We start from the raw sequence: 14,351 nt of genomic DNA on the forward strand, positions 1-14,351 counted from the left end.
ATTTTCCCTTTTGTACTTTAACTATTTGCACATCATTACAACACTGTATATATATATAATATAACATTTGTAATGTCTTTATTCTTTTGGAACTTTTGTGAGTGTAATGTCTACTGTTTATTTGTATTGTTTATTTCACTTTTGTTTATGATCTATTTCACCTGCTTTGGCAATGTTAACATATGTTTCCATGCCAATAAAGCCCCTTAAAATGAAATTGAAATTGAATTGAGAGAGAGAGGGAAAGAGAGAGAGAGAGGGAGAGAGAGAGAGAGAGAAGAGAGAGAAGAGAGAGAGAGAGAGAGAGAGATAGAGAGAGAGAGAGAGAGAGAGAGAGAGAGAGAGAGAGAGAGAGAGAGAGAGAGAGAGAGGAGAGAGAGAGAGAGAGAGAGAGAGAGAGAGAGAGAGAGAGAGAGAGAGAGAGAGAGAGAGAGAGAGAGAGAGAGAGAGAGAGAGAGAGAGAGAGAATGAGAGAGAGAGAGAGAGAGAGAGAGAGAGAGAGAGAGAGGAGAGAGAGAGAGAGAGAGAGAGAGAGAGAGAGAGAGAGAGAGAGAGAGAGAGAGAAAAGAGAGAGAGGAGAGAGAGAGAGAGAGAGAGAGAGAGAGAGAGAGAGAGAGAGAGAGAGAGAGAGAGAGAGAGACAGAGAGAGAGAGAGAGAGAGAGAGACAGAGAGAGAGAGAGAGAGAGAGAGAGAGAGAGAGAGAGAGAGAGAGAGAGAGAGAGAGAGAGAGAGAGAGAGAGAGAGAGAGAGAGAGAGAGAGAGAGAGAGAGAGAGAGAGAGAGAGAGAGAGAGAGAGAGAGAGAGAGAGAGAGAGAGAGAGAGAGAGAGAGGAGAGAGAGAGAGAGAGAGAGAGAGAGAGAGAGAGAGAGAGAGAGAGAGAGAGAGAGAGAGAGAGAGAGAGAGAGAGAGAGAGAGAGAGAGAGAGAGAGAGAGAGAGAGAGAGAGAGAGAGAGAGAGAGAGAGAGAGAGAGAGACAGAGAGAGAGAGAGAGAGAGAGAGAGAGAGAGAGAGAGAGAGAGAGAGAGAGAGAGAGAGAGAGAGAGAGAGAGAGAGAGAGAGAGAGAGAATAATGAGAGAGAGAGAGAGAGAGATACAGATAGAGAGTCAGAAAGAGAGAGAGAGAGAGAGAGAGAGAGAGAGAGAGGTAGAGAGAGAGAATGAGACACTGAGAGAGACAGAGAGAGAGAGAGAGACAGACAGAGAGAGAGAAAAATAGAGAGAGAGAGAAAGAGAAGAGAGAGGGGAGAGAGAGATGAGAGAGAGGGAGAAAAACAAAGAGGGGGAGGGAAAATAAGAGAGAGAGAGAGAGAGAGAGATGAAATAGAGAGAGAGAGGGATGGAGAGAGAGAGGAGGAGATCATGGCAGAGAGAGAGAGAGAGAGAGAGGAGAGGAGAGAGGGAGAGAGGGATGAGAGAGAGAGAGAAACGGAGGAGAGGAGGAAGAGCAATAATGTATACATTGTAAAAAAATATAAAGAATAACAAATAATAATATAAATCTGGCTGGCACTTCTCTGTCTCTCTCTCTCTCTCTCTCTACCAACCAACATCTGTCTCTCCTCTCTCCATGTCTCTCTGACTACCAACCCATCCAACATCAACCAGCCTCCTCCTCTGACTACCAGCCCATCTCAACCAGTCTCTCTGACTGTCTCTCTCCAGCCCATCTCAGCCTCCTCCTGAGCTCTCTCTCTGACCAGCCCATCTCTCTGTCTCTCTCTGTCTCTCTCTCTCCAACATCTCTCTCTCTCTCTCTCTCTCCTCTGACTCTCTCTCTCTGACTCCAGCATCAAACATCTCCTCTGACTACCAGCCCATCAACATCAACCAGCCTCCTCTCTACATACAAACATACAAACATAAAAATACAGTCAGCTAAAGCTAGTCCTGACTGAGGAAGGATGCATCTAGAAGCTGCTGGAAGCTGTTTACCGTGCGGTCCAGCAAGCGGAGGTAGAGGCTAGAGCAGTAATGGCCCATAGTACACTGATTCATCCACACTGCTGCTAATGCTGTTGGGGTGCAGCACACACACCCAGACAGACAGAGAGGGAGAAAAATAGAAGAGGCAGAAGGAAAGTGCAGAAGAGAGGAGGGGGAGGGGAGAGATGGAATAGAGGGAGGTAGGGATGAAAAACAAAGAAGGGGGAGGGGAAAATAAGAAGAGGAAGGAGAGAATGAGGCAAAGAGATGGAAATAGAGGGAGAAGAAGGGAGGGATGGAGAGATGGAAATGGAGGGAGATCATGGCAGAGAGAGAAAGGAGGGAGAAGAAGGGAGGGATGGATGGAGAGATGAAGGGATAGAGGGATGGAGCGATAGAGACAGGAGAAACGGGAGGAGGAGGAAGAGCGAGCCTCACCTCTTTTCCTGCTGAGTCCCGTCCGATCGCTCTGTGTGATCTCTGCTGGAACAAAAGACTAGTGCCAAAGTGACAGGGCTGAGCACCGACTCTGTCTGCCTGCCATAGCCTAGTGTAACTAGCCACCCCCCACCCACACACACACACACAAGCACACATGCGCAAACAACAGATACACACCGGCTTACCCAGAAGGAGATGGGGAGGAACGAATCAATAACTAGCCTATTAACTGGCATGGCACTTCTACAAGGAGCACCTACACATTTACATAATATCAGTGAGTACACGCACACATCAACCAGCCTCCTCTGACTACCAGCCCATCCAACATCAACCAGCCTCCTCTGACTACCAGCCCATCCAACATCAACCAGCCTCCTCCTCTGACTACCAGCCCATCCAACATCAACCAGCCTCCTCCTCTGACTACCAGCCCATCCAACATCAACCAGCCTCCTCTGACTACCAGCCCATCCAACATCAACCAGCCTCCTCCTCTGACTACCAGCCCATCCAACATCAACCAGCCTCCTCTGACTACCAGCCCATCCAACATCAACCAGCCTCCTCCTCTGACTACCAGCCCATCCAACATCAACCAGCCTCCTCTGACTACCAGCCCATCCAACATCAACCAGCCTCCTCTGACTACCAGCCCATCCAACATCAACCAGCCTCCTCCTCTGACTACCAGCCCATCCAACATCAACCAGCCTCCTCCTCTGACTACCAGCCCATCCAACATCAACCAGCCTCCTCCTCTGACTACCAGCCCATCCAACATCAACCAGCCTCCTCTGACTCCAGATCCAACATCAACCAGCCCATCCTCTGACTACCAGCCCATCAACATCAACCAGCCTCCTCCTCTGACTACCAGCCCATCCAACATCAACCAGCCTCCTCCTCTGACTACCAGCCCATCCAACATCAATCCACCAGCCTCCTCCTCTGACTACCAGCCCATCCAACATCAACCAGCCTCCTCCTCTGACTAAATCAAATCAAATCAAATGTGTCACATACACATGGTTATGTTAATGGAATATTCCGTACATAATCTAACTAACAATTCAAAACTACTGTGACTACCAGCCCATCCAACATCAATCCACCAGCCTCCAACATCCCAGCCTCTGACTACCAGCCCATCCAACATCAATCAACCAGCCTCCCAGCCTCCTCTGACTACCAGCCCATCCAACATCAACCAGCCTCCTCCTCTGACTACCAGCCCATCCAACATCAATCCAGCCTCCTCCTCTGACTACCAGCCCATCCAACATCAACCAGCCTCCTCCTCTGACTACCAGCCCATCCAACATCAATCAGCCTCCTCCTCTGACTACCAGCCCATCCAACATCAATCCACCAGCCTCCTCTTCTGACTACCAGCCCATCCAACATCAACCAGCCTCCTCTGACTACCAGCCCATCCAACATCAACCAGCCTCCTCCTCTGACTACCAGCCCATCCAACATCAACCAGCCTCCTCCTCTGACTACCAGCCCATCCAACATCAATCCACCAGCCTCCTCCTCTGACTACCAGCCCATCCAACATCAACCAGCCTCCTCCTCTGACTACCAGCCCATCCAACATCAACCAGCCTCCTCCTCCAGCCCATGAGCCTCAACATCAACCAGCCTCCTCCTCTGACTACCAGCCCATCCAACATCAACCAGCCTCCTCCTCTGACTACCAGCCCATCCAACATCAATCCACCAGCCTCCTCCTCTGACTACCAGCCCATCCAACATCAACCAGCCTCCTCCTCTGACTACCAACCCATCCAACATCAATCCACCAGCCTCCTCCTCTGACTACCAGCCCATCCAACATCAACCAGCCTCCTCCTCTGACTACCAGCCCATCCAACATCAACCAGCCTCCTCTGACTACCAGCCCATCCAACATCAACCAGCCTCCTCCTCTGACTACCAGCCCATCCAACATCAATCCACCAGCCTCCTCCTCTGACTACCAGCCCATCCAACATCAATCAACCAGCCTCCTCCTCTGACTACCAGCCCATCCAACATCAATCCACCAGCCTCCTCCTCTGACTACCAGCCCATCCAACATCAACCAGCCTCCTCCTCTGACTACCAGCCCATCCAACATCAATCCACCAGCCTCCTCCTCTGACTACCAGCCCATCCAACATCAACCAGCCTCCTCCTCTGACTACCAGCCCATCCAACATCAACCAGCCTCCCTCTGACTACCAGCCCATCCAACATCAACCAGCCTCCCTCTGACTACCAGCCCATCCAACATCAACCAGCCTCCTCCTCTGACTACCAGCCCATCCAACATCAACCAGCCTCCTCCTCTGACTACCAGCCCATCCAACATCAACCAGCCTCCTCCTCTGACTACCAGCCCAACCAAAATCAACCAGCCTCCTCCTCTGACTACCAGCCCAACCAAAATCAACCAGCCTCCTACTCTGACTACCAGCCCATCCAACATCAATCAGCCTCCTCCTCTGACTACCAACCCATCCAACATCAACCAGCCTCCTCCTCTGACTACCAGCCCATCCAACATCAACCAGCCTCCTCCTCTGACTACCAGCCCATCCAAGATCAATCCACCAGCCTCCTCCTCTGACTACCAGCCCAACCAAAATCAACCAGCCTCCTCCTCTGACTACCAGCCCATCCAACATCAACCAGCCTCCTCCTCTGACTACCAGCCCATCCAACATCAACCAACCAGCCTCCTCCTCTGACTTCAAGTCCATCCAACATCAATCAACCAGCCTCCTCTTCTGACTACCAGAAATCCAAAATCAATCAACCAGCCTCCACGTCTGACTACCAGCCCATCCAACATCAACCAGCCTCCTCCTCTGACTACCAACCCATCCAACATCAATCAACCAGCCTCCTCCTCTGACTACCAACCCATCCAACATCAATCAACCAGCCTCCTCCTCTGACTACCAGCCCATCCAACATCAATCAACCAGCCTCCTCCTCTGACTACCAGCCCATCCAACATCAATCAACCAGCCTCCTCCTTTGACTACCAACCCATCCAACATCAATCAACCAGCCTCCTCCTCTGACTCTCAACCCGTTCCAACAACCCTTCATCCATCACACTGTCAAACAGTGTTACAACCAACAAAACAACCAACCAATCAAACAACCAACCAATCAAACAACCAACCAACCAACCAACCAGACTAGAAACCAGACACAGCTCACACATTAACCAAGACACAAGCTAAGTAGCACAACCAACAGCCTTGAAACAGAATAGTTATTCACAGTACGGCTCATGTGTCCCATTTCCATGATGTATAACCACAGATCAATAAGAATGCTTTTAGCAACGGTGGTGCTGGACTACAGGAGATGGGTGAGGAAGGGTGAGGGAGGGAGGGAGGATGGGTGAGGAAGGGTGAGGGAGGGAGGATGGATGAGGAAGGGTGAGGGAGGGAGGGAGGATGGGTGAGGAAGGGTGAGGGAGGGAGGGAGGGGTGAGGAAGGGTGAGGAGGATGGATGGATGAGGAAGGGTGAGGGAGGATGGATGGATGAGGAAGGATGGATGAGGGAGGGAGGAGGATGGGTGAGGAAGGGAGGGAGGGAGGATGGAGGGAGGGAGGATGGATGATGAGGAAGGGTGAGGGAAGGAGGATGGGTGAGGAAGGGTGAGGGAGGGAGGAGGATGGATGAGGAAGGGTGAGGGAGGGAGGATGGATGAGGGAGGGAGGGAGGATGGGTGAGGAAGGGTGAGGAGGGAGGATGGAGGGGGTGAGGAGGGAGGATGGATGAGGAAGGGTGAGGGAGGGAGGATGGGTGAGGAAGGGTGAGGGAGGATGGATGAGGAAGGGTGAGGGAGGGAGGATGGGGATGAGGAAGGGTGAGGGAGGGAGGATGGATGAGGAAGGGTGAGGGAGGGAGGATGGATGAGGAAGGGTGGGAGGGGGAGGGAGGATGGGTAAGGAAGGGTGAGGGAGGGAGGATGGATGAGGAAGGGTGAGGGAGGGAGGATGGATGAGGAAGGGTGAGGGAGGGAGGATGGGTGGGTGAGGAAGATTAAGGGAGGGAGGATGAGGGTAAGGGGGAGGGAGGATGGGTGAGGATGGATGAAGGAAAGAAAAGCTATGGGAGGGAGGGAGAGGTGAGGAGGGAGAAGTGATGGGAGGGAAGGAGGGAGGAGTGAAGCCTTTCCATCAGTGAGACTAAATGCTTTCAGCCATCCAACTGTAATCTGATCACTGTCTCTTCCTTGGGTGGGGCCAAGCTCTGGCTCAGAGCCAATAGGGAAGAGACAGTGAACTGTGATTGTGAAATCTTTAAGAAGATACAGTACAAGGACAAAGCATTTACAATCCTAAAACCTCAAAGCAGCTCTCAATAGATATTCAATTAAAACCAATAGCAAAATCCCAAAAGTGCAAACCTCGCGCATCTGGTACTCCAGGCAGATTCAAGCCAACACTCAAAGTACTTTAAAGGAATTTCAAGCATCCTTTAAGTAGTAGTGTGGGTGGCCAGCGGCGTCAGTTCAGCTAACCCTAGGCTATCGCTAAATGGGGTGTGTGGAAATACAGCTAACGCTAGGGTATGGCTAAATGGGGTGTGTGGAAATAAATGGGCTCGGGAGAGGCGAAGGTCGAGTAATGCGTCCTCTGAAACATGACCCGCCGAACCACGCTTCTTATCACCCGCCCGCTTAACCAGGAAGCCAGCTGCACCAAAGTGTCTTTGGAAACACTGTTTAACTGACGATCAAGCCAGCCTGCAGGCGCCTGGCCGCCACAAGGAGTCGCCAGAGAACGATGAGCCAAGTAAAGCCCCCTCCTGCAAACCCTCCCCTAACCCGGACGACACTGGGCCAAACCCTCCCCTAACCCGGACGACACTGGGCCAAACCCTCCCCTAACCCAGACGACACTGGGCCAAACCCTCCCCTAACCCAGACGACACTGGGCCAAACCCTCCCCTAACCCGGACGACACTGGGCCAAACCCTCCCCTAACCCGGACGACACTGGGCCAAACCTCCCCTAACCCAGACGACACTGGGCCAAACCCTCCCCGGAACCCGGACGACACTGGGCCAAACCTCCCCTAACCCAGACGACACTGGGCCAAACCCTCCCCTAACCCGGACGACGCTGGTCCAAACCCTCCCCTAACCCGGACGATGCTGGGCCAAACCCTCCCCTAACCCGGACGACACTGGGCCAAACCCTCCCCTAACCCGGACGACGCTGGGCCAAACCCTCCCCTAACCCGGACGACGCTGCGGCCCTCCCCTAACCCGGAAGACGCTGGGCCAAACCCTCCCCTAACCCGGACGACGCTGGGCCAAACCCTCCCCTAACCCGGACGACGCTGGGCCAAACCCTCCCCTAACCCGGACGACGCTGGGCCAAACCCTCCCCTAACCCGGACGACACTGGGCTAATTGTGCGCTGCTCTATGGGACTCCCAGTCACAGCCGGTTGTGACACAGCCTTGGAACGAACCCGGGTCTGGGGTGACGCCACACTGTGATGCAGTGCCTTAGACTGCGCTACTTGGGAGGTCCATGGTCCTGTATCTTTACAGGGAGATGGTACTGTATCTTTACAGGGAGATAGTACTGTATATTTACAGGGAGATAGTACTGTATATTTACAGGGAGATTGTACTGTATTTTTACAGGGAGATGGTACTGTATCTTTACAGGGAGATAGTACTGTATATTTACAGGGAGATAGTACTGTATATTTACAGGGAGATTGTACTGTATATTTACAGGGAGATTGTACTGTATCTTTACAGGGAGATGGTACTGTATCTTTACAGGGAGATGGTACTGTATATTTACAGGGAGATTGTACTGTATCTTTACAGGGAGATGGTACTGTATATTTACAGGGAGATGGTACTGTATCTTTACAGGGAGATGGTACTGTATCTTTACAGGGAGATGGTACTGTATATTTACAGGGAGATGGTACTGTATCTTTACAGGGAGATGGTACTGTATCTTTACAGGGAGATGGTACTGTATATTTACAGGGAGATGGTACTGTATCTTTACAGGGAGATAGTACTGGGAGGTGGTACTGTATCTTTACAGGGAGATGGTACTGTATATTTACAGGGAGATGGTACTGTATCTTTACAGGGAGATAGTACTGTATATTTACAGGGAGATTGTACTGTATCTTTACAGGGAGATGTTACTGTATCTTTACAGGGAGATGTTACTGTATCTTTACAGGGAGATGGTACTGTATCTTTACAGGGAGATGGTGCTGTATCTTTACAGGGAGATGTTACTGTATCTTTACAGGGAGATAGTACTGTATATTTACAGGGAGATTGTACTGTATCTTTACAGGGAGATGTTACTGTATCTTTACAGGGAGATAGTACTGTATATTTACAGGGAGATAGTACTGTATCTTTACAGGGAGATGGTACTGTATCTTTACAGGGAGATGGTACTGTATCTTTACAGGGAGATGGTGCTGTATCTTTACAGGGAGATGTTACTGTATCTTTACAGGGAGATAGTACTGTATATTTACAGGGAGATGTTACTGTATCTTTACAGGGAGATGGTACTGTATCTTTACAGGGAGATGGTACTGTATCTTTACAGAAGGAAGGGGCAGACATGATGATGTAATATAGTGTCTATCTCCTGTTTCTGTAGAGTGTCTGCCTCACTCTACAGAAACAGGAGATAGTACTGTATCTTTAAACACTATATAGGTTCATAAACACTTTAGCAGAAGGATAAACACTAGATAGCTGATGATTAAAACTATATAGGTGCTTCATAAACACTATATAGCTGATTCATAAACACTATATAGCTGCTTCATAAACACTATATAGCTGCTTCATTAAAACTATATAGGTGCTTCATAAACACTATATAGCTGATTCATAAACACTATATAGCTGCTTCATAAACACTATATAGCTGCTTCATAAACACTATATAGCTGCTTCATAAACACTATATAGCTGCTTCATAAACACTATATAGGTACTTCATAAACACTATATAGCTGCTTCATAAACACTATATAGCTGCTTCATAAACACTATATAGCTGCTTCATAAACACGATATAGCTGCTTCATAAACACTATATAGCTGCTTCATAAACACTATATAGCTGCTTCATAAACACTATGTAGCTGCTTCATAAACACAATATAGCTGCTTCATAAACACTATATAGCTGCTTCATAAACTATATAGCTGCTTCATAAACACTATATAGCTGCTTCATAAACACGATATAGCTGCTTCATAAACACTATATAGCTGCTTCATAAACACGATATAGCTGCTTCATAAACACTATATAGCTGCTTCATAAACACGATATAGCTGCTTCATAAACACTATATAGGTGCTTCATAAACACTATATAGCTGCTTCATAAACACTATATAGCTGCTTCATAAACACTATATAGCTGCTTCATAAACACTATATAGCTGCTTCATAAACACTATATAGCTGCTTCATAAACACTATATAGCTGCTTCATAAACACTATATAGCTGCTTCATAAACACAATATAGCTGCTTCATAAACACTATATATAAACACTATATAGCTTTCATAAACACTATATAGCTGCTTCATAAACACTATATAGCTGCTTCATAAACACTATATAGCTGCTTCATAAACACTATATAGCTGCTTCATAAACACTATATAGCTGCTTCATAAACACGATATAGCTGCTTCATAAACACTATATAGCTGCTTCATAAACACTATATAGCTGCTTCATAAACACTATATAGCTGCTTCATAAACACTATATAGCTGCTTCATAAACACTATATAGCTGCTTCATAAACACTATATAGCTGCTTCACAAATAATTTCTTATAAGTAAAGTTATACAGTTTATTACCTTGTGGCAGAAGTGCTGTGTAGTAATGGCAAACACCTCTAGTCCAAGAGAAGCCCTCTTCAGTTCAGCCTGCAGAGACAGGAGCTGTCGAGCCTGGTCCTCACAGCGCTCTCTCAGCTTCTGCACCAGGGCACGCTCACACTCCTGACCTCCGACTCCTGACCCTGAACCACCACGATCTGCTGGTCTACCTCGGACTAGAGAGAGAGAGAGGGTTATGATGGGGAGGAGAGGGGGGAGTGTGGGAAAGAGAGAGAAACAAGAGAGAAAGAAAGAATAAAAAAGACAGAGAGAGATGGAACAGTGGTAGGACTGATCACCGATAACTACAAGACAGCCTATAGGGAGGAGGTCAGAGACCTGGCCGTGTGGTGCCAGGACAACAACCTCTCCCTCAACGTGATCAAGACTAAGGACATGATTGTGGACTACAGGAAAAGGAGGACAGAGCACGCCCCCATTCTCATCAACGGGGCTGTAGTGGAGCAGGTTGAGAGCTTCAAGTTCCTTGGTGTCCACATCACCAACAAACTAACATGGTCCAAGCACACCAAGACAGTCGTGAAGAGGGCACGACAAAACCTATTCCCCCTCAGGAGACTTAAAAGATTAGGCATGGGTCCTCAAATCCTCAAAAGGTTCTACAGCAGCACCATCGAGAGCATCCAGAGTGGTTGCATCACTGACTTGTATGGTAAGTGCTCGGCGTCCGACCTCAAGTCACTACAGAGGGTAGTACGTACAGCCCAGTACATCACTGGGGCCAAGCTTCCTGCCATCCAGGACCTCTATACCAGGCGGTGTCAGAGGAAGGCCCAAAAAATTGTCAAAGGCTCCAGTCATCCTAGTCATTAACTGTTCTCTCTACTACCGCACGGCATGCGGTACCGGAGGGCCAAGTCTAGGTCCAAGAGGCTTCTAAACAGTTTCTACCCCCCAAGACATAAGACTCCTGAACATCTAATAAGATGGCCACCCAGACTATTTTCATTCCCCCCCACCTTTACGCTGCTGCTACTCTCTGTAATTATCTATGCATAAGTCACTTCAATAACTCTACCTACATGTACATATTACCTCAATCACCTTGACACCCGTGCTCCTGCACATTGACTCTGTACCGTAATACCCTGTATATAGCCTCCACATTGTCTCTGCACCGTAATACCCTGTATATAGCCTCCACATTGACTCTGTACCGTAATACCCTGTATATAGCCTCCACATTGACTCTGTACCGTAATACCCTGTATATAGCCTCCACATTGTCTCTGTACCGTAATACCCTGTATATAGCCTCCACATTGACCCTGTACCGGTACCCCCTGTATATAGCCTCCACATTGACCCTGTACCGGTACCCCCTGTATATAGCCTCCACATTGACCCTGTACCGGTACCCCCTGTATATAGCCTCCACATTGACCCTGTACCGGTACCCCCTGTATATAGCCTCCACATTGACTCTGTACCGTAATACCCTGTATATAGCCTTCACATTGACTCTGTACTGGTACCCCCTGTATATAGCCTCCACATTGACTCTGTACCGGTACCCCCTGTATATAGCCTCCACATTGACTATGTACTAGTACCCCCTGTATATAGCCTCCACATTGACTCTGTACTGGTTCCCCCTGTATATAGCCTTGTGAGTAAACATTTCACTGTAAGGTCACTGTAAGGCCTGTTGGTTAAGGGCTTGTAAGTAAGCATTTCACTGTTGTATTCGGCGCATGTGAAAAGACAGAGAGAGGGATGGAAAAGACAGAGAGAGAGATGGAAAAGACAGAGAGAGAGATGGAGAGAGAGATGGAAAGACAGAGAGAGAGAGATGGAGAGAGAGATGGAAAGACAACGAGAGAGAGATGGAGAGAGAGATGGAAAAGACAGAGAGAGAGATGGAGAGAGAGATGGAAAAGACAGAGAGAGAGATGGAAAAGACAGAGAGAGAGAGATGGAAAAGACAGAGAGAGAGAGATGGAAAAGACAGAGAGAGAGAGATGGAAAAGACAGAGAGAGAGATGGAAAAGACAGAGAGAGAGAGATGGAAAAGACAGAGAGAGAGATGGAAAAGACAGAGAGATGGAAAAGAGAGATGGAAAAGACAGAGAGAGAGAGATGGAAAAGACAGAGGAGAGATGGAAAAGACAGAGAGAGAGATGGAAAAGACAGAGAGAGAGAGATGGAAAAGACAGGAAAATGGAAAAGACAGAGAGAGAGAGATGGAAAAGACAGAGAGAGAGATGGAAAAGACAGGAGAGAGAGATGGAAAAGACAGAGAGAGAGATGGAAAAGACAGGAGAGAGAGATGGAAAAGACAGAGAGAGAGATGGAAAAGACAGAGAGAGATGGAAAAGATGGAAAAGACAGAGAGAGAGAGATGGAAAAAAGACAGAGAGATGGAAAAGACAGAGAGAGAGATGGAAAAGACAGAGAGAGAGAGATGGAAAGACAGAGAGAGAGATGGAAAAGACAGAGAGAGAGATGGAAAAGACAGAGAGAGAGATGGAAAAGACAGAGAGAGAGATGGAAAAGACAGAGAGAGAGATGGAAAGACAGAGAGAGAGATGGAAAGACAGACAGAGAGAGATGGAAAAGACAGAGAGAGAGATGGAAAAGACAGAGAGAGAGAGAGATGGAAAAGACAGAGAGATGGAAAAGACAGAGAGAGAGATGGAAAAGACAGAGAGAGAGAGATGGAAAGACAGAGAGAGAGAGATGGAAAAGACAGAGAGAGAGATGGAAAAGACAGAGAGAGAGATGGAAAAGACAGAGAGAGAGATGGAAAAGACAGAGAGAGAGATGGAAAAGACAGAGAGAGAGATGGAAAAGACAGAGAGAGAGATGGAAAAGACAGAGAGAGATGGAAAAAAGACAGAGAGAGAGATGGAAAGACAGAGAGAGAGAGATGGAAATGGAAAAGACAGAGAGAGAGAGATGGAAAGACAGAGAGAGAGATGGAAAGACAGAGAGAGAGATGGAAAAGACAGAGAGAGAGATGGAAAAGACAGAGAGAGATGGAAAGACAGAGAGAGAGAGATGGAAAGACAGAGAGAGAGAGATGGAAAAGACAGAGAGAGAGATGGAAAGACAGAGAGAGATGATGGAAAAGACAGAGAGAGAGAGATGGAAAAGACAGAGAGAGAGATGGAAAAGACAGAGAGAGAGATGGAAAGACAGAGAGAGAGAGATGGAAAAGACAGAGAGAGAGAGATGGAAAACAGACAGAGAGAGATGGAAAAGACAGAGAGAGAGATGGAAAGACAGAGAGAGAGAGATGGAAAAGACAGAGAGAGAGATGGAAAAGACAGAGAGAGAGATGGAAAAGACAGAGAGAGAGATGGAAAAGACAGAGAGAGAGAGATGGAAAAGACAGAGAGAGAGAGATGGAAAGACAGAGAAAAGACAGAGAGATGGAAAAGACAGAGAGAGAGAGATGGAAAAGACAGAGAGAGAGATGGAAAGACAGAAAAGAGAGAGAGATGGAAAGACAGAGAGAGATGGAAAAGACAGGAAAAAAGACAGAGAGAGAGAGATGGAAAAGACAGAGAGAGAGATGGAAAGACAGAGAGAGAGAGATGGAAAAGACAGAGAGAGAGAGATGGAAAAGACAGAGAGAGAGATGGAAAAGACAGAGAGAGAGAGATGGAAAGACAGAGAGAGAAAGATGGAAAAGACAGAGAGAGAGGAAAAGATGGAAAAGACAGAGAGAGAGAGATGGAAAAGACAGAGAGAGAGATGGAAAAGACAGAGAGAGAGAGATGGAAAAGACAGAGAGAGAGATGAAAAAGACAGAGAGAGAGAGATGGAAAACAGACAGAGAGAGATGGAAAAGACAGAGAGAGAGATGGAAGAGAGATGGAAAAGAGAGAGAGAGAGAGATGGAAAAGACAGAGAGAGATGGAAAAGACAGAGAGAGAGATGGAAAAGACAGAGAGAGAGATGGAAAGATGGAAAAGACAGAGAGAGAGAGATGGAAAGACAGAGAGAGAGGATGGAAAAGACAGAGAGAGAGAGATGGAAAAGACAGAGAGAGAGAATGGAAAGACAGAGAGAGAGATGGAAAGACAGAGAGAGAG

General features: G+C 47.8%; 1 protein-coding gene across 1 annotated transcript in view; it reads right to left on the minus strand.

The window, feature by feature from the left end:
- Positions 1–14,351, minus strand: part of mtus2b (microtubule associated tumor suppressor candidate 2b) — a 127,131-nt gene that overhangs the window by 24,763 nt on the left and 88,017 nt on the right. The window contains exon 9 of the mRNA XM_065024959.1: positions 10,270–10,466. Coding sequence (XP_064881031.1) covers positions 10,270–10,466 — 197 coding nt within the window. The remainder of the gene's footprint in view (positions 1–10,269; positions 10,467–14,351) is intronic.

The sequence above is a fragment of the Oncorhynchus nerka genome, linkage group LG11 (genome assembly GCF_034236695.1).
Source record: "Oncorhynchus nerka isolate Pitt River linkage group LG11, Oner_Uvic_2.0, whole genome shotgun sequence".
In the NCBI taxonomy this organism is placed as follows: domain Eukaryota; kingdom Metazoa; phylum Chordata; class Actinopteri; order Salmoniformes; family Salmonidae; genus Oncorhynchus; species Oncorhynchus nerka.